The sequence below is a fragment of the Astatotilapia calliptera genome, chromosome 3 (assembly GCF_964374335.1).
Source record: "Astatotilapia calliptera chromosome 3, fAstCal68.1, whole genome shotgun sequence".
In the NCBI taxonomy this organism is placed as follows: domain Eukaryota; kingdom Metazoa; phylum Chordata; class Actinopteri; order Cichliformes; family Cichlidae; genus Astatotilapia; species Astatotilapia calliptera.
The window spans coordinates 44,600,889-44,625,613 of record NC_137424.1 but is presented as its reverse complement, the minus strand read 5'-3'; the positions used below and the strand labels follow the sequence as shown (position 1 = coordinate 44,625,613).

The following is a 24,725-nucleotide window of genomic DNA, read 5'->3' as shown; positions in this document are numbered from 1 at the left end:
TCCCAGTTTCTGAAAGGGATGATGCTGACTATTAAATATGGCTGAAAGAGTGCCATTTCCTTTGACACGCAACAAGGTTTTTATAGACCTGGGTTAAACGGCATTTGAAAAATGCTTTTCTTTGTTTTTCTTTAGCTGGAAATGCAAGATTTAATGTTCGTTTACGATATAATCCTGACCCTCGGATTCCCTCAAGAAAATAAAACAAACACAAGCAACTGCTGTCGGATAGAGAGCTGACAGCTAAAGTTTTTATTTAAAATTTTCAAGGCAAGTCAGGCAGTGCTGGTTTGTTGTAAGACATCAAGGAGGCAGTGCATTTAAATACCGAAAGATGTAAAGATAAAATGGATTCTTTTAAAGTCAAACATGCGTAGTTTGCTCAATCATCTTTGGTCTATTGTCATATAAACCTGCAGTATCATAATAACAATAATAATAATAATAATAATAATAATAGCAACCAGCATGTCCTCCTCTCACAGCTGTCAGGCTTGGTGACTGATGAACAGTGCTGATGCTCTGATGCGAGAGTCTCTCTTCTCTCGGTTCTGCTTCAGCCTCCGGAGCACAGGGGCGCTGCCGCTCTCACCTGCCCAGGGAGCGTCGCCTGCCACTGGAACACACGGCAAACCTGGTTGGACATCTACACAGAGATCACCGCATATTCATTTTAGGCACGAGTCTGAAAATGGGAGCTAAAGGGTGGGCTAAAACAACTGAAAGCAGGTAGAGAATAAAGAGGTTTTCTTTGATTAGGAAATATAGGTAAGTCAGAGGGAGCGAAATGGCTCTCGGCCTGAAAGGGAGCCAGTTATTTCTCCCTTTTGTGTCTGTATCTTTCCCTTTTAACAGTGAATTTGCATAACTTCTTTCCTTTTTTTAAAAATAAGTGGATGAAGATCATTAGAAGTATTAATGCAAACAAATACTAAAAGCTGGCATCTAGAATTTCTCTCTTTTTTTTAAACTAATGAAAAACATCTAAAAGCATATGTCCTGGTTACATCCTGGTAGGCACTTTGCATTTGTAACTAACCTCCTGGTTGTAAGCCACCGACCACTCACATCTGCCCTAGACTCATGTGGTATTTGCGCTAACACTTTGAGTTTAATGAAACGTGTCACGTGCATTTATTTTTGGACGACTAAGTTATAATCATGAGAGCCATCAATACTACAGAAGGGCTGGCTCGCATACGTCTTCAACCCAGCAGCACAGAAGATCTTTAACCAATCAGCGTCACCTATTCAGTACCCTACCACATCTGAAATGTAGCCACAGTGAAGTTGACTTTTGACCTTTTTAGTTTTGTCACAAGCCGCTAGCGACATGGAGACAAGCGCAAAGGTGTCCTTAGATCTTGGTGCCAAGACGCCACCCACAGCAATCAGGAGACAAATGTCACTCCCAGCTTGTCATTTATGCACAGAAACCCTTCTTTATTAAACATTTAAATGCAGTGGGTGTGTTATTTTTGATGTGCATTGAACACACACATGCATTATTTTTCACTGTGCAGGGTTTATGATTTAATGGGTATATTTCCAACGCCAAGATAAACAGCAAGTGAAAGCAAACCTAAACAGATGGTAAGAAATGGCTCACTGATGATCTGCAACACTGTCACTCCCACTTCCTCGCAGGTCTTGACCTATCAAACAGAACCCACTGCATTTCTCTGACATCATCAGCTTCAGACAAAACGGCAGGATCCGATGTCTTGAGATGAGAGCAGGTTGATATAAATGGTAACATCTTCATCGTTCTACACTATCAGACATTTCTGTGAAATTGTGTCTAGTTGGTAAATGAAGTCTCCATGTAAAGTCCAAAGCTGTTTTGTGAGGTCAGAGTAACGCTGACCTTCCGCCACCAAGTTCCACTCATCTTTGAGTCAAAGTGAATGTTTGTGCCCAATCTGACAGCATTTATGAGATATCAGAGTGGGACATATGGAAGGCAAATTAAACTGGCCTCTTTGAGCAGGGAAACAAATGCATCATATTTATATACAATAGACACAATTAACAAACAACAACAGTAAGACCGATCCACTTAACCCTTATAGTTCAGGTTAATGCGCCCCATTTTAATATATGACAAATATTTGAACAAAATCCAGATTGGAGACTCTGGTCTCCCCAACCTTATGTTTGAAATACCTGGCATAGAAATTATATGTGGTGCACATAAGCAACAGAGGACACACAGAAGTCACAGAATCAGAACTGGTGGCATGGTGGTGGAGTGGTTAGCACTGTCGCCTCACAGCAAGAAGACTGGTGTGTTTATCCTTGGTCGGGCTTTTCTGTGTGGAGCTTGCATGTTAAACCCATTGAAGCAGGTTTTCTCTGGAGACTAAGGCTTCCTCACACACTCCAAAGACTTGTTGGGTTAAATGGCGATCTAAATTGGTCTAAATGTGAGGTAAATAAAGAGCCTCAAGTGCACACAGTTAAAGTGTGACTTGTAGTTAAAAGACCTTTGAGTGTTCGGTAAGGCTAAAAAAGTGTATTCATCTGTTTGTGCTCGTGCCTTGCACCTGAAAGCACAAATAATGTAAGAAAACAATCTAATAAACAAATTAGAATCAATTTATTGTGATCTCATTGTAATTTAAGCTGATTAAAGAGTTCTAGAAGGTCATAAGATTATAAAGGCACCTGAGCTGTCATTTTGCTGAGTGTGGGAACACATGCACAAAACCCAGCATTCGTTTTGGCAGCTATGTTTTCATGTTTTAGATAGAACAAAATCGGATATTGTGTGATAATAGATGCTTTTTTTCCAAAAACAAGTGTTGTAAAATCACTCTCTGTTCTTTGAAGCCTTAATTAAGCATGAATCATTCATGTATCAATGGCAGACAGGCCATTTATAATTAGCCAGCGTCACACTGTGAAGGTACAGGTATAGTATATGGTTAAGAAAACACCATGCTTGTCAGCGTACCCTGTGGTTGATTTGAGGGTGGTGGTTCCTGATTGTCTCCCATTGCTCTTCTCCTCCTTTGGAGCACCATCAGGAGCTCTGCTTCGCCCACATTTCGGCCAGTTCCCCTCCTGGATGGCACTCTGCGGAGGTGCTGACGCTTCATGTTGTCCTGATGTATTAAATAGTTAAAGATGGATCAAACACAGCAGATCAAGCTGCCATGCATCGCTCACGGCTGTAAGGTTTTTTTTTTTTCTTTTGCAACACAGATGTGACTTTCAGCCCACAGTGAAATTTGATTTTATAGTTATTACCAGCATTCCTTTCAACTCCAGGATGGCTGACTTTCTGTTGTCACTTTTCTGGTCCTGTAAGAAAAGTGTGGATTGCAAAAAAACAAATATCTGTCACTGACACAGATCACAGCTATGTTATAACAGAAAATGAAGAACGGCGGGATAACTGACCTTCCAGGAACTGTCGTCCTCCTGTGGGAAGAAGTTAGATGGTTATGAGACAGAGTTTATATTTATTTCTGCAGGCTATGCTTTTTTATCAGTTTCTTTGGAAAACACTCATATATCAAATGTCAATTCACAGTGCGATTTTTCTACCTGTATTCTCTTCATAGGTCTCAGGACGATGCCTTTCTTTATTCTCTCCATCATTTCATCCACTGCTCTTGCCTTCATGTCCAACAAGGGAGCTGCTTCTTAAGTAATGAAAATGAATATTGGTGCTGAGATTGCTTTCTTAGTCTTCTATGACAGTTTTTTTAAATCAGTGTGGTGTATTGTCCCTATTTTGACAACTTCCACTATTTAGGTATAACATTATGACCGCCTGCCTAATATTCTCCTTTTGATGCCAAAACAGTCCTGACCCATCAAGGCAGGGCCTCCACTAGACCCTGTAGCTGTGTTAGCAACAGATCTCACAAGTCCTGTAAAAAGTGATTTGAGGCCCCCATGGACTTGTTTGTCCAGCACATCCCACAGATGCCCGATTGGATTGACATCTAAGGAATTTGGAGGCCAAGTCAACACCTCAAACTCGTTGTTGTGCTCCTCAAACCGTTCCTGGATCATTTTTGCTTTGTGGCAGGACAGATTATCCTGTTGAAAGTGGTCACAGCCATCAGGGAGTTCTGTTAACATGAAAGGGTGAACATGGTCTGCAACAATGCTTAGGTAGGTGGTACATTTCAAAGTAACATTCACATAGATGACAGGACCTGAGGTCTTCCAGCAGAACATTGCCCAGTGCATCACACTGCTTCCGCCAACTTGCTTTCTTCCCATAGTGCATCCTGGTGCCTGGTGTTCCCCAGGTAACTGATGCACACAACTGGCCATCCATGTGATGTGAAAGAAAATGTGATTTCTCAAATCAGGCCACTTTCTTTCATTGCTCCATGCTCCAGTTCTGATGCTCACATGCCCATTGTTGGTACTTTCAGAGGTGGACATGGGTCAGCATGGACACCCTGACTGGTCTGTGGCTTTGCGGACCATACTCAACAAATTGTGATGCTCTCTTTCTATCAGAACATTTTCAGCAATTTGAGCTACAGTAGCTCGTCTGTTTAGACCACACAGGTCAGCCTTCGCTCAATGTGAATCAATGAGCCTTGGCCATCCATGAGCCCGTCACCGCATCACCGCTGTTCCTTGGACAGCTTTTGATAGACACTGACCACGGGAGTCTCTGAACACCCCACGAGAGCTGCAATTTTAGAGATGTTGTGACCCAGTCATCTAGCCATCACAGTGAGTCAAAATCACTCAAATCCATACGCTTGCCCATTTTTTCTGCTTCTAGCATCAACTTTCATGGTAAAATGTTCACTTGCACCCAAATATTTCCCACCTACTAACAGGTGTCATGATGAAGACATAATCTGTGCTATTTACTGCACTGTCAGGGGTCTGTGTATATTTGCGTGTTTTGTATGTTTGTTCCATCAAATGTTTTATGCAAAGAAGAGATGCTGTAGAATTACTGCCTGAAAAAATTAAGATGCTTTCCAGGAACACAGGACATATATCAAGATGAGGGATCTCGTCGATAATCTAAGATTAAAGCAGAGTCCCTGTTAAATCTCAGTGCTTCATGCTGAAGGTTATGTTGCGTGTGGTTAGACGTACTGTTTAAATCATCAGCAGCCTTGGCACCATGTTTCTTCCTGCTCTTCAGGAAATCCTTAAAGCTAGCGGGAGGCAGAGAAAGGGATTATGTCTCTGAAATCAGTCGACCATTGAGTTTTACATATGGACATTTAATATTAAAACATCATCCTCACCAGCATAATCACAACCAACTTAACTCAGCTGATGTGCATTCAATATCTGAAACCATCCTGTGAAACTTAGACTTGTATTCTTAGTAGTAGACGAAGCTATGGCTTATGTTTTTCATACTTGGTAACAGTAGTGGGAGGCGGAGGAGGTGGAGGAGGCGGAGGAGGGAGAGGAGACAGTGGAACGAAGTCAGGAATGGCTTTCTCTCCTGGTTCATCACTTTTATCATCGCTGTTGAGTGTCTGTTGTAACTCTTTCACTAAAAAGAAAGAGAATAGAGAATGGGAAATAACAAAAGCTGATATGGATGAGCTGATTAAAAGTCTCTTTAATGCACCGGTGCTCAAACTGATGAGGCACAGGGGCACGCTGGAAGCGAATCACTGGTTGCACATCCGTTTGAAGGTGATGACCTCCAATCACTGCTTCAAGAGAACCTGAATATTTCTAAGACATCAGAAGACTTTTCTAAAATGTATTCCATGTCATGTACAGTTATTTTGTTGTGATAAGGTCGTATCTTCAGGCACAAGGGAGTACCTTCTTCCTGGAGCTGGGTGACCAAGCTGTTAGCGTCAGATAGCTGAGTTTCTAAAGTCTTCCTCTCCTCCTCGCTCTTCTCCAGCTGCTCTCTCAGGTTCTGCAGCTCAGAGAGGGCACTGCTCTCCTCCACAGCACTCTGGCTCTGTTTTAACTGATCACAGGAGAGCACAGGCATGATGAAGATATCAGTTATTTCCACTATGTTCTGTTATCGTGACACTCTCAGTGATCACGTTTACCCACCCGGTCCTGGTAGTAGAGTTGTATGTCACACAGGGCTGTGCTAAGTTGGGATATCTGTTGCAGTGCCTGCTCCAGCTGCACCTGCATTTTCAGGTCTGTCTCTGAGGCCTGGGCCGCCTTCTGCTCCAGGATCATCTGATTGGGGGGGGGGGAGAAACAAATGGAGCTTTGACAATTTCAACACATATTTGGATTCTTTGTTTCTAAGAAAATGGAAAAGAAATACATCACTGACAATGAACCATAATTAGAGGAAAGATGAAGTGAGATCTAAAGGACTGGTTGCTGATTGTCTCCCAGCAGGTGGTTGTCAAACCAGCATTTGACTGAACAATGACTTGGAAGCTTTGTTACGTATTACTCATCGGCTTCACTGAAGAGTAGCAGCAATGCGAACAGGATTATTTTTCTGTGAGACAAAGCATCATTGTTCTCGCATTGTGACAAAAAAAAAAAAGTCAGACTTTGCCTTGAATCGTTTGGAAAATGTGCTTCTTTCTTCTCTGCTGTGGAAAATGAATACACCAGCTGTGCTTAATCATTGCTGTGTAGATCTCTTCAATCAGCAGAGTGCTCTAAACAAACCTTTTGCTCTTTTGCACAGGCGTTTGTGACATGTGTTAATGTTGTGCTAGTTGTGCACACAGTTATATAGGCAAAATGCTGGGTTTGAGCAGATTTGATTAGTTTTCGAACCAATAAGGGAGGCGCAGTTAGCACTGTTGTCTCACAGCAAGAGGCTTCTTGGTTTGAACCTTCTGAATGGCTGGAGCTTTCGTGTATTCAAACATTTTCCATGTGCCAGTTGTTTTTCTGGTTTCCTCTCGTCTCCAGCAATATGAGCATTAGGTTAACTGGTGATTGCAAATTGGCTGCAGGTGTGTCTCTCTGTGTTGACCATGTGACAAACCAGCAGCCTGGTCAGGGTGAGCTGGGCCCCTGTGATCCTCAAGCTCCTCTATCACTAACTTGGATAAGTGGTTAAGAGAAGTAATGCACATGTGTAGCCAAAAGAAGTGCAGAATGATCGTGCATCGCAATACTGCAAATGTTACTATTGATCTGATACAAAGTAAATACAAAGCCAGGATTACTGATACCAATACCGATAACAGTACCGTAAAGACAGCTTATGTAGGACAGAGCAGTTTGTCATGATTTTTGAGCTGGATGCTAATTCTGAACGCATATTTATGACCACTAAATTTTCCACAACAATTAGCACAATTGTGTCGTGCTGGTATCGATCGAATACCAATACCAACATTGGTATCGGTGCTATCGATATTTGGATCGAGGAGCTCGCCTCTAATGCACACAGACTGTTGAATTAGACACAGGAAGGATCAGTCATTCAGAGAGAAGACAGAGACAGGAAATCAAGGCACGGGAGATGTGCAAGGAAAAGCAGTTGCCAAAGTAAAACAGGAAGTGGAATGTAGGACAAAGAAAGGCAGGAAACAAAACATGATCAACGGGAAAAGAACAACAATGACATCAAAACCGAGATGTCATTACATTACATTACATGACCCCCATGTCATTTCCTGACATGGGGGTCCACAGCTGAGCAGCTGCTGTTGATATCATCTGTAGGTGGCACAGTACTTTGTCCACATAGTCTTGTAATGTGTTCCCCAACCAAAACACTGTGACACAAAAAAAAAAAAAAAAAAAGCTGACCACACCTAAAGAAGTATCCTGACAGAGATAATTATAACCTTAGAGATGGTCTGGTGTGGTGGTGATGGTTAATTTAAATGACACAAATAGCCAGATCTAAAATAAAACCAGCTAAGAAAACCTGCTACGTGTTATTTTGTGTGTAACTGCCCCTAATACCCTTTAATTCCCCTCAAAACAATACAAGGGACGTGACCTCGGTGCACTCTGCTTATAATGGGCGTCTCTCTGATAGATTTTCTAGATTTTTTTTTTGAGAGCAGGTCCGTGATCAGAGAACAGGAAGTGTAAGAAAATGAGGTTTTCATTTCTGTGTTTTTACTATCGGGACAAACTGAAGCAGCAGCTTGGTGTCAGAGCATGCAGCACGAGGCTCCGCGCTGCAAATTACACCGCTTCAATCTGTGGGCTCCCTTTAGCAGAGACCAATTTTCGCACAGCAATTAGCACAATTATTTCATACATACAAACACACACACACACCCCGAGCACACACACTGCAACACAAAGGAACAAAGAAGCACACACAGAAAAAAAAAAAGCTCCAAATCGTTTCCTGTTTGAGGCCCCCGCATCATTATACCACCGTGCATCACACAGGAGAGGTGTGAATGGTTGTTGTTTTCAAAACACATGAAAACAGACAAATAGTGGTGCACACAAGAGGCATTCAGCGCAGGGGGGGTCTTTTACCATGAATTGAGAGTAAAGGGGCTGAATTGTGTGGAGAGTCGGGGGTCCTTTTCACAGGTAAGGACCCCTGTGAGGAAGCCCATTGTGCGCCTGTCCAGTAAATGGAGGAGGCTGCGCACAAAAGCGACAATTGCTATATGCTCGGCAAAACATAAAGGTGTCAGGCGAAGACAGGTTGTGCTTAAAGACCACTATTCTCCTTCGGCGGCAGTGATGACCACTAATTATGGTGCAGGGAGGGGCTAAATGGGAAGAGAGACAGCTTTTTTTTTTTGGAAAGAAAAGCCCTTCATTATGGGAGCAGCTGGGACTGCAACAACTGTGCTGTGTGTGTGTGTTTGTGTGTATTCTGCTTGGGTATGTGTGTGTGTTTTTTAAGTGAATTGATGTTTTTCGTCAATGTGTACAAGTGCGTGTGCGCTTTTGTCTTGTCTCTTCATAGAGGCGACACACATTTGACCAAAGTGTCGTCGGTGTGAGAAACGATGAATGGAGACCTCTTGTGCTGTCCCGCCACATCAGCTGCGGTGCGACAGCAGAAACGTGTGTGTGTGTGTGTGTGCATCCCCCTCCCTCCCCTTTCACTGGAGTGTCCGTCCGTTCCCCACACCCGCCCGAAGGTCAGCGCTAACACTCCTTGTCCCGTTCCTGTGGCACGACCTGTCACCCTCAGTATATATAGGTGTGAATATATGACAAAATGTTTTGTCCAGTGCTGAAAACACACACACACACACAAACACACACACACACACAAATACACGCACGCGCTCGCACCTGGGTGGCTAAGACTTCAGCGTGTTGCCGGAGGCCCTGCTCCAGCTCCAGCTTCTGAGACATTTCTGTGAACTCATCGGTGACAAGCTGGGACACTGGGTGTGCACACGAGGGGGAGGGGGAGACACACAAAATAAATATTAATGACGAATTTATGATGCTTTTGATTTAGAAGCAAGCAGACTCCTGATTGCATAATGGTTTAGGGTGAATGTCATTTATGAATTAAAAATACACAATGTACCAAATATGGCTCAGATATGTCTATAAGATGGAAAAAAATTGCATAACTAGAGAAAAGTGGTGTGTGTGTGTGTGTGTGTGTGTGTGTGTGTGTGTGTGTGTGTGTGTGTGTGTGTGTGTGTGTGTGTGTGTAATTTCAGTGACATGCTCCTTTAATTGCACTCAAAAGCTGGACTGTTGTTACACTGAAAAATTAATGAACCACAAAAATGAATAATCTCAAGTCTGTTGATTCATGAAAGGATTTTTTAAGTGAATCAATAATGAAAATAATCTTCAGTCTTCAGTCTCATCTAATCAGGACTTACCTCGTTTGAGTTTATTTACAGTCTTGCTTTGTTTGTTCAGTTTCCTCAGAATGGCCTCCTTCTCTGCAACCTCCAGAGCAAGCTACACACACACACACACACACACACACACACACACACACAGAGAAAACACGAACTTCAACATTATGACATGTTATAGTCTTATGGTTTGATGATTTACATTTGTTTTATTGTAACAAAGAAGCAGCTGTAAGGTTCGCTTTCACAAAGCAGCCAGTCCCTTTGACTGTACATGAAAGATGGATGTCACTCGCTGGTTTGCAAAGTCTTGTTTTAAAGCATTGAGCTTTTTGAAACTGGACTCGATGAGCGAGGGCGGATCTGACCAACAGTTCTGAGTGCTGGGAGAGACGGCAGGTGTCACCACTCATTACAGCGTCATGCAAACCTTATTTTAAAGTTTCTCCAAAGAATCTGATTCATACTGTTTCAACATCTCCTTCTGAATCATCTTTGAGCTCCTGTGTGTGGTAAAAACTGTCAGAATCATGTCTTCAACCCGGCCACAGCAAAAGCACCAGGAGATAAAAATCAAAAAAGTGCACGACAAGCTCACACCAGCAGATTGCAACGGCCACAACGGGTGATATAAAAGGCTGTTTATTGACCTCCTGAACACTAATTGGAACCATAATTTGCTAAATGGACAACATGTATTATTCAATAAGACTTTAAACAAATGATTGAGACCATAGAGTGAAAAAGAGTTTACTCAGGGTCGGGGTAAAGGGAGCCACAGGCCATTTCCCCATTAATTCCATTACATTTCATTTTATAGCTAGATGAGTCGGCCCCTGCTGGCTATTAGAAAGAATGTAGCTTTAAGGCATCTTTACATACTGTGTTTGGTAGGATTCTTTAAGACAGGGGTGGGGGGTCTTGCAGGTTTTAGATGTGTCCTTGATCCAACACAGCTGATTTAAATGGCTAAATGACCTCCTCAACATATCTTGAAGTTCTCCAGAGGCCTGGGAATGAACTAATCATTTGAGTCAGGTGTGTTTGCCCAGGGTGATATCTAAAACCTGCAGGACACTGGCCCTCGAGGCCTGGAGTTCCCCATCCCTGCTTTAAGTGCTCAGACTCCACAAATATAAAAACACTGTCTACATTACCTGCTCTCTGAGCTGCGTCTGCTCACTGGTCAGATCCTCCACTTGTTGCTCCAGTTTAAGCTTCTCAGCCAGCAGACCGTCAACAGACGCCTGCAGCTCTGACACACATGACAGGAACAAAAAACAAAACAAAGCAAATAACAAGATTTCATTTTCTATTTTTTCCCATTCTAATTTCAAAATAGCTGTTTTCATATCATGGGTAGTGCCAGCTAACCTGTGATCTTGGCTTGACTCTCAAGCAGCAGCATCTCCTCGCTGCTGCTCCCTCCGGCACCATCCACCTTGTCACCATCCACCTTGTCACCATCCACCTCGTCACCATTAACCGCAGGGTCAAAGGTCACATCAGGCAGGTTTTCAGGTAGTTCAGCGATGAGTGGCATCAACATCTGGCTCTTTCTCTTCAGGACTTTGTTCTCTTTGGTCACCTGGGGAAAAACCAGATCAAATAGAGATCTGATGATTCAGGTGCTGAAGAAAAGGAAAGGAAAGGAAAAAGAGTCCAGTAGTTAACAGACATACTTTGAGAGCCAGTGCCTCAGCGCTCTCCCTGCAGGAGCGCTCTATCTGGAACTGGATCTCCAGCACGTTGATCTCTTTCAGGAGCTGATTGGAAGCTGATAAAGAGCACAGTGGTCAGTCACGAGCTCTTCATATAAGCATACTGAAGAGGATACAATCATTCAGAAAACACACAAAACAAACACATTCATAACAATTTCCTGTGCGAAAGCTCCTCATTTGTTTGTCCCACAGTCCTGTCATTTAAAAAACATGTAAACAACGTTGATATTTGAAGTGAAGAGTCTCACCTTCCTCCAACTCCGACAGCCTGTGATTGGCTTCGTCCCTCTGCTTCTCCAGGATGTGCCACTGGCAATCAAATGTCAACCAGCAAAACGGAAGAAAGAGATCAATCAAGCAACGGCAAATTGACGCAGCTGATTTTCATTCACATTTTATTCCATTATCAGACAGCTGAGGCGCCAAATTACGTTTCAACGTAATCACGTTTATGCGCTTTTTAGACCATTTTGATTTGGCAATTTTGTTTAATTTTTGTGTCATTTCATTTTTATCCTTTCTCTATAATAGCAGGCTCTTGGCACACGGGGAAGATTTCTAAACCAGAGTCAGTCAAATTTTTCCCTTCCATCAAGCTAGCAGTACACCAGCCTGAGCAGGGCTCAGCGATCCCTCCTGTGAAAGGTGTCAGTCACATCAGTACCTGAAGGTCTTCCTCATCTTCGGAGGAGAAAGCACACTCTTCATCCGAGTCTGCGGGCAAAAACATGACACTTTATATTGTGAAATGGCACCTGAAAAAAAAGACACTGGCAGACGACCAAAGATCAGAATGAATAGAAGAGAAACTCCATGAGGTTGTTGTGCTCTGCGAGGAATACGGGAAGTGGAAATCACATGAGGAACCTTTAGAGGTTTTCGCTTTCCGTGGCCTGTGACTCACTGAAGTTTCCCATTGTTACTTCACTTTGTCCTACAGACTAAGGAGTCAGCAGTGTTGAAATCAAAGAAAGAATCCTCTTTCTTGCTGAGCGTCAGATCAGAATAGTCATTCCTGTTGCAGCACATTACCTATGAAACCAAAACTACTACACTGCTTGTGCAGGTTAAACAACACGTGTAGCAGCACCTCCAAAAGTCACAGATTAATTCCTCATATGTCTTTTGTTTAAGCTGTTTAAAAACTGAGGCGTAAGAAACTCACTGCCAGAGAGGCCGGCTCCAAAAGCAAGTCATTACCAACAGACCCTCACATTAAAATGCTGAGTTTTAAAGCAGAAAAAATGTTCCTCATTTCTGTACGACTTCATGACAGCTGTGCGGGGGTCAAAAAAGATTTAGTTGCAATGAGATCAAAAGTGAAATTTTAGCATTATTTTATTTTACACAGTCGAATTTAGCTGGTAACAAAAGCTGTTGTAAACAATCAAACACAAAAAATGTGCATCAACTAGAAAACCTACACAATGAACATCCTCGCAATGTAAAATTTTTTTATTTTTCTGACGTTTTAAACGCTGAAACTTTTATTTAGCTCCTTCAGCACCTCTTTAGGGCCAGATTATTGAGTCTTACCTGCAGCCGCAGTGTCCTCATCCTCATCTTGTACCCACATCCTGCAATGCTTTCAACTTTTCGCTCTTTAGTAAACAAAAAAAAGAGCTACACGTTCCAGCACACACACAAAAACACAACTTTCTCCTGAACAGCTTTATTATGAAAGAAGCAGAAGGGAATTTCAGCTTAAACCCTCCCCCACTTCCAGGATTCGAAAAAGAGGAACCTTCCCCTGGCGTACGGCCGAAAGCTTCTTACTAATCACAAGACCACGTCTCCAGAGTTTATGAAAAGGATGAGATTATATCTTAATGCAAATAATGATGCTGGATATTACAGATAACACCCCCACCCCTCCCTTTTTGTTTCATATAATATAAAGGGGGAAAATCCATGCATGTGGTCTTTAAGGGAGGACACTGTCTCTCTGCTGCACGATCAACGTCACTCAAGGAGCTGAGGCAAAGGCAAAGCTGCTTTCACTCCTCTATCAGCATCTGCACTCAGAGTTCATGACCTCTGAGGCATCAGACATCTGCCACAGGAGCCACGTTTCTGCGTAATAATTCAGGAGATGACAACGATGGGTGGGAGCATGATGGTGATGCTGATGACACGTATTTCTCTACTGTGAATCATACAGAAACTTCTAATTTCTGAACCCTCACTCCTCTTTTATTCATCCACCTGCCTTCTAGGAGTATATTTTTAGGAGTTCCAAGCTGGGCGGGTTGATGATTCAGGGTGCACGAGGGGTCACATGGAGATCACAGTATTTTTAGGGAAGAAAAAGAAAAAAAAGCATGGCTCTCCATCCCACTCAGTCTATTGGTTTCTCCTGAAAGTAACAAATACACATTTTTACAGGGGTTCTTTAGCAGATTGTCACAAGTTGTCACAAGTTAAAGCGTAGTAAATTGAGCATTTTCACAGTATTGCTGCCTTCAGAGAGACTACATATATATATATATATATATATATATATATATATATATATATATATATATATATATATATATATATATATATATATATATACATATATATATAATATTGACCTTCAAACCTTATGTTTCATACCTAGTTATGTACTTGTCCACAATTCGTTGTCTCCTTTGAAGCTATGAGGTCAAACATAAAACAATCTATAGCACTTCTTTGAGTCTTTATTAATTCCATAATTACAGCTATTATTGTTGGAAGAGAGTCAAATAATGCTCCAAGAAGCCAGCTTGTGAAATAAATTAGCAAAGTGTCCACTGGCTTCTTTATTTTATGTCAATTAAAATCAGAAAGTAGTTTCTCTTTAAATCCCTCGACACGCTGGCATTCATCATTTCCAGCACAAACACTGGGACAATGATTATTTTCAATAATTCCTGATGAAAGCAGGACGCTAATCAAAGGATCTCATTGAAATGCTTTTCAATCACTTTCGGTGCGCATATGCAGCTCAAGTACAGAGATCTGCTGTGGTTCACTGCAGAGGGACATCCTTGTCGTCTCTCTCTCAGTGTGTTGCTCTCTTTACAGGCACCACCTGAGCACCAAGCCCTCCTCCAGCCTGTCACCCTGACCTTTACTAATGATTTTTCACCATGCTAATAAAGGTGAAATTGTCACTTAAGATTAGCCGTTGTCTGGTGTTTCTCACAGTGTGCATCAGTGTCAGAAAACCTCATTAAAAACCAGAATATTTAATCTTCTGATTAAATAGAGACAGATTAGAAAACCAGCAGGTTTTATTTTTCATCCAAAGAGACTAAACAAGGATGGCTTTGGGTCTCACTCAACCTTTGGTCCTGATATTACTCATGTTTCTTTGTTTTACTTTTTCTGTCATTTGTCAAACATACGAGGAAAAGTTGTTACAAAAAATGTGCAGGACAGTTTTAGACATAAAAAGCTGAATCCTGTGATTTGGTGAAATGCTCCTTTACTAGTTTACTAATCAACATGTAATGATTATTTATTATAGCAGGTTATTTTAGTTCATATTATCTAATAGAATAAAGCTGGGTTGAAAGCATGACCAACAATGACTTCAAGCATTTAAAACTATCTTCTGGGAGTCGACGTTCGTATAATTTAAAACGACCCAACTGGCAACTTTGGTCTGATCTCCTAAACACTCAAATTTTAACCAAGAAATTCAACACAGTGTCATCATGAGCAGATAAAAGTGTTTTCACAGGAACTGTAACGCCTGCTGTGAGCATCCCCATGTAAAGACAATAAACGACAACATAACAAAATACACATGTAAGAATATCCCTCAATAACTTAATATACAGTTATTAAGATTTTATATTATAAAATACAAAAAAAAAGAAAGTAATGGCATTATACAATAAATATTTTTAGGAGTACTTTGTAAATAAATAAGAATGTTTTAACCAGATTTTCAGGCCCAACGCATCTGAATACTTTATATTTGCAAGTCCGAATTTTTAGACTGAAGCATAATAATAATAATAATAATAATAATAATAATAATAGGGGTCCACAATTTTCCCATCAAACAGTTTTATGAATGCAGCATTTTTTATTATTTATGTCAGTTATTATGCTCTTTGTTCACTGAATGTCTTTATTTATTTAGTTATTTATTCATTTATCCTCGTTGACAGTCGTATTTGTCAAGGTCTGCGGAGGCAGACCGTGCGGAAAGGTGTGTGGTGGACCCAGGTGCGAACACAAACGAGGATGCAGGAGTGGATTCCAACAAAACGAGCCTTTTATTATGGCTGATGAAAAGAACAAAAACAGAATGAGGGCAGCATACGTGTAGTACTCAACAGAAAACCTAAACTGGACAAAACTAAGGAAAGACTATGGCTGGAGGTACAGAACACAGGAGGTGGTAACACAGACGACGCGAGACAGACTGTATGAAACACAGAGACTAAATACACATGAGGGATGATCAGGGGAAGTGGCCACACATGGGAACACAGCTGACACACATGAACTTAACGACAGGACAGAAGGAGTGAAGCTGAATACACTGACCGTGAATACAGACTTTCAAAGTAAAACAGGAAACATGGAGATTAGACAAGACACATGAACCGGGGAGACGTAGTACAGGGGAGATGACATAACCGACAGCATGGACTTGACAATATAAGACACGCAGACATAAACACACGAAGGGCAAGGGAGACTTAATACACGGGTAATATGTACAAATGGCTGGACTGCCTTAGTGACCCTAAACAAAGAATAAACATCAAAATAGGCTAAAACACAAAACACTGGGTGGCACGACCCAGGACCATGACAGTATTTTTATATTTCTGCTATATTAAACCTTTTCATTCTTTCACTGGGGTAAAGTCACAGTGCTTCATGCTGTCAGCTGTGTTTCCCAGCCTGCATGTGTGCAAGAGCTGGAAAGTTTTCTATTTTAGGTTCGAGCTACTGGTTACTGGCCAGAGCTGTGAAAGGCCGCTCAGGTTTCCTCTTAACAAATCCAATAAACAGGTTATCACTTAAAATCAATCGGACTTGATTCTCACAGAGCGAAGTTATAGCAGCACCTGCGTTTTGGGAGTGTTGACGGATGACACTTGATGCCACCCCGTGAACAGCTGACTAAAACGCGACATTTTTAACCCTGAACACGGCGGCGTGTTAACTAACAGATTCTAACCAACCCCGAGGAGAGCAAGCTGTTCGTGCTGCTTGTGAAAAGTTACTGTCAGAAGTGGGATTCGAACCCACGCCTCCAGGGGAGACTGCGACCTGAACGCAGCGCCTTAGACCGCTCGGCCATCCTGACTTAGGTGATAGCGCAAGTTTTAGAAACGGAACACTGCATATATGATGATGGGACTTTCCCACGATTCTGCCTGTAGCGCATTTAGATAAAAGACAATGAAAGCGTCAACAGAGCCGCTCCTGTGAAGATAAGGAAGCGAAAGTTCAAGTTGCTGCTCGTTTACCACGTGATAGACACGCTCGCTCTCAAACCTGCAGCCGTTTGACATTTACCTCGACGGTGTAATGTGACAGTGTAACTGCCGCTGCTTACACAGCAGAGGTGGGCAGATCGATAGCATCATACCTGCACCTTATTAGTTCTGGATCGATACTAAACTTATACTATCAATATTTATTTCAGTCCTTTAACATCAACATGTAGCCCACTGAACTGTGTTACAAAGATATACATTAATTTATTTGGAAATCAATAAAATGTACCTCAAATATCAATGTGTTTTATTGTTTTAAATAATTATTGTTGAAAGTAAAAATCACAGTGATTTAGAGCTCGTTAAAATGCGTTCAGAATATTTGCAAATAAATGATGATTCATCACATAATGATATCAGTGATACTGGCCTGTACTGCTTCCAGCTCTGAAATATTCCAGCGCAATACACGTGGAGGTTGGATGCTGTAGTCTGCATCCAGCTGTGAGTTTGTGCTGTGTGTTCCAGCCAATCACAAAACAAAACTACAAAACTTTGAACAGAATACAGGAAATGAAGCCAACGGCTAGTTTAGAGGCTGATGTGAGTGGTGATTTAGACCTGACCACTTTCCTGTCATCCAAAAAATAGATAAATGATTCATTATTTCCCCACAGGAGTTCAACTCGTTTTGCAGAGAAGGTTTCGCATCACTGAGACCTTGGATGGTAATTCACATAGAATACCACTTGCAGTGGCCTGGTCAGGTCTTTTAGAAGCAAGGCAATAAAGTATTATATCTTGCATGAGACACTAAAAGGATTGAAAAAAAGACTGCATAAAGAGTATCTAAAGAACAAAGCAAGGAGTTGAACAGAGTGTCTACGCAGTAAAAATAGTATGCCCAATTTTAATGTAATTAAAGTGCTCGGTTTAATTAAAGAATGTGTCATATGCAGGTTGCACTCGGGTTAAAGAGGGCTATGCTCATTATTGCTTTATTCATAATTAATCAGGTAGGTTCCACTGAGCTCGAAAGGGAGACACTGCCACGGTGAAAGGCATGAAACAATAATAGAGATCCAATTAAAAAAGCAGCGTCTTACTAAAAATTTTAATTGCTCTTTAAAGCCGTTACGAGTCACCGGCTCTCTCTCACTCAGGGGATTAAAGTTTTTCTTCACGGAGGCAGAGATCATGGTGATTTTGCGAGTCTTTGTGAGCATCCTCTCCGTGATTGGCTGGGGCACCACACATGCCTGCCATCCTGAAAATCTCAGTCCTGGCAACACCGCCCTCATCTGCATCCGCTTCCATCGACTGTGCTGTTTGAAAAAGCAGAGGGTCCACGACGTTCACGTGGGTTAGGATACAACACCACACTGAGGTGATCACTGGGGGTTTAAACACCACTGATCTGATATAGGTGGGGGTGTGGAGGCTGTGATTATCTGCTGGTTTACATACATCATGTTTGTGCTTGAAAATGAGCTGAATCTGAGCAAAAGGGAAAGATTTTTTAAAAAAAAGGAAAGGGACACACACATTTACACAAACGCTCCCACTCACCTGCTCCAGCTCCGGGGCCCGCTCAGTACTAATGACAGCGTGATTGGATTATCCAGGCTTTTAGCAGTACCACGGCTGGAGATAAGAGGGAGAGATGCTAACCCACAAAAGGTCAGGCTGGGGTCAACAAGAGGCCAGCCGGGTTGTGACCTGTTGCGTTAGGACAAGGCTTTCGGCAGGAAGGCAGCAGAGGGAGGGAATGAAACAGTTTAAGAGACAAATAGTAAGAAGGAAATGTTTTTTTGGGTTGCTTTTTTTTTTTTTTTTAGCAGAACGATGACAGATTAGATTTCTGGGAATTCAGAGAGGAGGATGCTCCGACCGCCGAAAGGGGAGAGGGAGCAAAGATGGAGTGTGTTTGCAGATGGGAGACGGGATGCGTTGTGACAGAATAGCCTCACAGACACTGCTGGCCTCCTGGTGACTCCACTGTACTCGGCAAACACAAACAAACAGGGAAGCCGCCACCAGCTCCACCGACTCTCTCTGATGTGAGACTTCCCTTTTTTTCTTCTTCTTCTTCATCCTCGCTCACATTTTCTCCCATCCCTTTCATAAAAATCTGCGTGCAAACCATTACATTTGTGTCCAAACACACACACACACCATCACCTTCAGCAGAAGAACATAATTTTCTATGACCCTAAACTACCCTTTGACCATCTGGTAGGAGCCAGAAGGGATTAATGGGATATTAGGATTTGGGCCACGTGTACCACTTGATGTTATCATGGATTTGTGTGCATTCATGGAACTGTGCTATATAATCCGCTACTACACTACTGTCGTTGGACACAAATGTTTGCAGCTGCAGGTGTGAGTGAATGAGTCCAGTTGGCTCTGACTAAGAATAGCTGCCTGTGAGTCAGCTCCCAGCGGGGCGATTCGTTTCTGCATTAGTTCAGACCAGAGGATGTCGACCGAGTCTATTAGAGTGAGTAAATGACAATATTCTCCTGTGATTAGGCCACAGCATGCATTACACACAAACACAGACACATACTGAGAGAAAATACTCAAAATGTAAGTGCAATATATATGCGTGATCATGCTGATCACTTTAAAGACGACCCGGGTTCAAAAGTTCAAAAACGGGCAAATCCAGCTCTCAAAAGGGAGCCGACTATTACACTAATGTCGGTTTCCTGGCTCTCGTTTTCTATTCCATTTTATCATCTGTTGTATTAGTTATCCCTCGCTCTATTGTTTATGAGATGGGGCGATTAAACAGGACTAAAATGTTGGTCCAATTTTGTGTTTTTCATCTTTTCATGTTCGCAGACACACAGATTGCTTCTTAAGATGTCTGTAATGTATTTTAGATTCAGTTCAATTAGACAGTTTTAAAATATATTTCATTTTGGAAAACATGATTACGAGTTGCATATTTTTTGTTTTGTCAGAAATATATAATAGTAGCATTTTTGAAAATAGGAAAAAAAATCCTTTTCACAATACAAAAAATAATTATTTTTTACAAAAAAAAACAATTTTTTTTGAAAAATTTCATCACTACTGAAACTTACATATGATTTCATACATGATACCAAAGTTGTTCCGCCTTACTAGATAACATATGATGTTAAAAAACGGACAATGAAATTTAAAAAGTGATTAAAATTTTGTTTCCCTCACTGTAAATCACTTTTAGTTGAATTAAACTACGTTATATGTTTGTCCAGCCTTGGGACAAAGAAATATAGTCTTAGCACATATTTAAGAAATGCATTTACATGATACCTTCCTTCAAAATATAATAACATCAATAAATATTTAGATTTTTTTAAAGTAGATAATTTGTGTGTTTTTCTCCAAAATGAATTTGTAACAATTATATATATATATATATATGTGTGTGTGTGTGCATGTGTGTATGTGTGTCTTTTAGCTGCGTCTTTAGGTTTTTCCCCCTGTGCTCTGTAGGTGTCGCTCTAACTCTGTGATCTGCCACCTGTTGCTCTGCTTTTTCTTCCTCAACAGGTTCCCCTCTGCTGATTCTCTGCTGAGCCCCAAATCTCAAAAATAAATAAATAAATAAAACATGAAAGTCACATATTTAATCTTCAAAATGTTTGGAATCTAACATTTTGACTCTGCTTCCACAGTCGCTTTTGCTTCGCTGTGAGGCCACAGTGTGTAAATTCTGCCTTGATATTAAGTTGAAGACTGAGGAAGAAACAACGCGTCAGTCACTGTACGCCCAACGACCTTCCAGACACGGTGTCAGAGTCCTCCATTGTTGGCTTTTACCCTGTCTCCTGTAACAGCAGCTACATCACCGTCTTACAGTGATGATGTCAGAGGGGAAGCGGCCTGCTGAACCCGGCACAAAGTGGCACAGACGGCCGATCAGCGTCCCCGGGTCATGTCAGCAGAGGAAGCAGGCTGTCTGGTCATGATGGGCACACAGTGGCACTGTCTGCAGCTGAACACACACTTATACTGTGTGGGGGAGAATTATTTTTGAATGTGGTGCACAGCATAAATTAGCATAGATTTAATAGATTTTAAAAAATTTATAAAAAGCTTTTAAAACATCTTCATCATGATCTCATCTTCTGCTTATTTTCTTGAGTTCTCAAAAGCCCTGAGCTGATTTGTTTGCACCTTTGCAGATGATCATTTCATGACAATTAACAGAAATAACACTCATTTTTCTGTAAAAAATTGCTTCCTGCTGACTCATCAGGGTCAAGGGTCAAGGTTGGACATAATTAGCTTTATTTAGTGTTATTTACATGCACATGGGGATCCTGGCTTTTAGACTGAAGGGCTCCAGGATTTCTGCATTTCAGCTGGATGCAGTGATGAAGCAAGATATTTTTAAATCAACGTATCTTTCTTTTGTTCAGTGTGTAGCTGTTAAATCTCTAATTCAAATTAATTAGAGACCCAAAGCACTCCCCCCCCCCCCCCCCCCACACCTAATTATAGTTGATTAGGATTTTTTTTGTTTTACATCACCTATGCTGTATAAAAATCATACTTGAAGCTGATAAGACTTTGAATTTTAGTGTTAAGGGGAGGACTCAAGGCAGGAAAAAAATCTGTATTCACCAGAGAGGCCACACCCTTTGTCTCCTAGAGCGTCCATCATACCATCACTCATCCAGTTTGTTCCTTATTAGGCAGACATTTCTTTACACACCTGATTTTTCTCCCTCCTCTTATTTCTTTTGTCAGCTGAGAAAATTTTAACCTTACCTTGCATTCCCCATTTCTCATTTCTTTTCTTTTCTTCTTCATGTCCACGTGTCAGGTATTCCTTTTTTTCTTCTCTCTCTATCCAACTTTTCTCTTCCATAAGATAAAAGTATTTAAAGTTCTTCCTCAAACTTCCCCAGTGTTTCCATCCTCCGCCTCCCACCCGTTCCAGCCCCCTCCTCAGATTTCATCTCCTCTCCATTCTCTTCCCACCGTCTCTCTCCAACTCCCAAATCTTCCCGTCCTCTCCCCCATTTCCCTCCTCCAAAACAGTGTTGTTTATTCACTTTTCATCTTTTTTCTCAACTCTCCCCGTTTTCCTCTCGCTTCTCTCCCTTCATCCCCCTCCTCCTCCTCCTCTTCCTCCACTTCTCTGTGCAGCTGGTGAGGCCCTTCCATTAGTCCTGACATGCAGAGGCACTGATTCTGTAAAGGTTGTGACCCCTCGCAGCGGGCTTCACCAGGGCTTAGTCCTACACGCTCACACATCTGCGAGCCCCGGGACGTCCACAGCGTGCTCAGCTCTCCCTTTACACTACACACTCGTGCACACGGAGCCGCACAGGTAGACACCCGCATCCAGAGAGGATGTGGTATGTGCATAGTGATGCAAGGGGGAAAAATGCACAAATATGGAAGTGCACACTCTCACGCACACACAAAACTCTGCTTTCATTGTACTGCCCCTCCCTCAGCAGCACCAACTGACTGCACAGCTGCTGTGTGTGTGTGTGTGTGTGTGTGTGTGTGTGTGTGTGTGTGTGTGTGTGTGTGTGTGTGTGTGTGTGAGTGAGTGAGTGAGAGAGAGAGAGAGAGAGAGAGAGAGAGAGTCAGATGTGCAATGAGAGAAATCCTGCTTAATTGGACTCTCGGCCACTCTCTGCTTCTCTCTCTCTTTCTCACGCCTGTCTCTCCCTCCTTCCCTCTCTCTCTCTCAGCAGCTGTAGTCCAATCGTCCTTCTATTATCTTCCTTTTCTATGATCAACATCAGGTGTTTATGTTCAGCCTTCAGGTTTGCCTTGGAGATTTGTGTCCTTTCACAAACACAGAATCCGATGAAAATAATCAGAGAAGCTCTGGTGTGCTGCTTCAGTGCTGTTACACTGCTGCATGGAGTGAAACCAACTTTGGAAAATGGAATAAATACAAGAAACCTTTATGTACAAGCTTGATAGCGGTGGTGGCGATCCACCATGCTGCATTGTTTCCCAAGTGAAGAAAAGAGACAGTGTTTGTAGACGTGAATGGACTGAGACGTTTACTTACATTAGGCCTACAGAGAAGCACATCATTGTAATTATAGCTCTTTAGTCACACTTTTGATTTCACCGCTGCTTTAATTCTTCATGGCACAGACTCAACAAGGTGCTGGAAACACTTCACAGATATTTTGGTCCATATTGACATGAGAGCATCACACAGTTGCTGCTCATCCATGATGTGAACCTGCTCTTCCACCACATCCCAAAGCTGCTCTGTTATATTGAGATCTGGTGACTGTGGAGGCCATTTGAGAACAGTGAATTCAATGTCATGTTTAAGAAACCAGTTTGTGACATGGTGTGTTGTCCTGCTAAAACACAGTGCACTGTGGTCATTAAGGGATGGACATGGTCAGCAACAATATTCAGGTAGGCCAGTGTGTGCCAAGAAAATATCCCTCACATCATCACACCACCACCAGTCTGAACCAGCTGATATGAGGCAGGATGGATCCATATTTTCACCCTGCCATCTAAATCTTCCAAAAGGAATTGAGACTAATCAGACCAGGCGACGTCTTTCCAGTCTTTCAAAACAACCCTAGAGATCCTGGTCTGGGAAAATTCCAGTAGAAGTTTGAACTTCTGCAGGTGGTCTTCACTGTGTTTAAATGCATTTTTGGCCACTGAGATGTTTACAGTAATCCTCTGAACAGGTGCACCTAACATGCTTGAGATAGATAGATTGTTGACAAAACTCATATATTAATAATCTCATAACATAAAAGGAGTATTCCTGCAATTAAAGTGTGTGGAAACATATGAAAATGGTTCTGCAAAAAAGATTACTCTAGAAATACAGAGGTGATATGATATGGCTCTAGGTCAGTTTACTCCAATTCAATTTTATTTATGCACCAATTTACAACAAACAGTCACCCCAGGACAAAGAAAACTGTACATATACAATCAATTGGCAAATGTGGGAAAGAAAAACTCCTATTTAACACGAAGAAACCAGTTCCAAGGGTGAGGGCAAAGAGACAGAAAAATGAGCGCACTGAGAGACAAGGACGAGGACTTGCTACATCACTGTTTGTGTGATATGGACAGACATTAGTTCTCCTGGAAACAAGTCTCACTGCTCCTCAGTTATCTTGATAACTCCTTTGGTAGTTAATTCATCCTATGGATGCATTAAGAAAGATACAACTAAAACTCACTCTCATATATTTACTGTCACATCAAAAAGATATGCTGAAAACACAGCTCAGACTGCATTGCTCTTACTGAATAGATTAGATCAATATAATAGATTTATAGATTGGAGTTCCAGGTTCATGGAGTGTATGTCTCCCTCTTACAAACCCTCAGTCTGTGCACCCTGTGACACCCCATCACCTTTGCTCACCATCATTGTTAATGTGCATGTTGTTACAAATGACAGTATTTAAAGAAATGTGCTTTTTTTTAAAGCAATTTCATATAACTAGTAAGGGATATTAAGGAAAACTTAAAATAAAATATTAAGGAACCTCATTAAGGAAAACTGCTTAAAAAATCTGAAAATATATCAGTGGTTAGCTTGAAAGCAGCCACTGTTCATGTCTATATGAAGAGTAAATTAAAGTGATGCAACTGTAGCTCAGGAGGTAAAGCGTGCTCTCTGCTAATTGGACGGTTGGTGGTTTGATTCTTGGCTGCTCCAGTCTGCCTGCAGAAGGTAAGATGCGCAACACCAAGTTGCTGTCAATGCATTCATCAGAGTATCAGTGTTAGATAGAAATGAATAGGAATGCAACATAAGAATCAGCCTTTCAATCATAAATAAAGTGTTTTAACAGCAGTTTAATTAATTTAAAAGTTGCTCTTTCATCAAGGTA

General features: G+C 41.7%; 1 protein-coding gene, 2 long non-coding RNA genes and 1 other non-coding gene across 6 annotated transcripts; 1 reads left to right on the top strand and 3 right to left on the bottom strand.

The window, feature by feature from the left end:
- Positions 1-224: 224 nt before the first annotated feature.
- shtn2 (shootin 2) lies at positions 225-22,186 on the bottom strand. 3 transcript variants are annotated; one of them, XM_080291183.1, is made up of 17 exons: positions 21,640-22,186; positions 12,096-12,145; positions 11,680-11,740; positions 11,390-11,484; positions 11,082-11,295; positions 10,865-10,962; positions 9,729-9,810; positions 9,178-9,272; positions 6,025-6,159; positions 5,779-5,932; positions 5,359-5,497; positions 5,086-5,147; positions 3,553-3,650; positions 3,406-3,426; positions 3,253-3,306; positions 2,957-3,107; positions 225-616 (listed from the first exon to the last, which is right to left on the bottom strand). In XM_080291183.1, exons 1-17 carry the CDS (start codon positions 21,737-21,739, stop codon positions 489-491), a joined length of 1,737 nt encoding a protein of 578 aa, XP_080147309.1. In that variant the 5' UTR covers positions 21,740-22,186; the 3' UTR covers positions 225-488. The 3 variants fall into 3 exon arrangements, with proteins under 3 accessions (XP_080147309.1, XP_080147305.1, XP_026018070.2); XM_080291179.1 differs by having other exon boundaries at positions 225-646; positions 21,640-22,183; XM_026162285.2 differs by lacking the exon at positions 21,640-22,186 and adding an exon at positions 12,968-13,125 and having other exon boundaries at positions 225-646.
- LOC145421220 (uncharacterized) lies at positions 15,669-18,566 on the bottom strand. The gene is made up of 2 exons (XR_013902528.1): positions 18,436-18,566; positions 15,669-18,191 (listed from the first exon to the last, which is right to left on the bottom strand). It is a non-coding gene; the product is annotated as an uncharacterized LOC145421220 (long non-coding RNA).
- trnal-cag (transfer RNA leucine (anticodon CAG)) lies at positions 16,651-16,733 on the bottom strand. Its single transcript has one exon. It is a non-coding gene; the product is annotated as a tRNA-Leu (tRNA).
- Positions 19,099-20,974, top strand: LOC145421221 (uncharacterized). Its single transcript, XR_013902530.1, has 2 exons — positions 19,099-19,369; positions 20,541-20,974. It is a non-coding gene; the product is annotated as an uncharacterized LOC145421221 (long non-coding RNA).
- Positions 22,187-24,725: the final 2,539 nt, after the last annotated feature.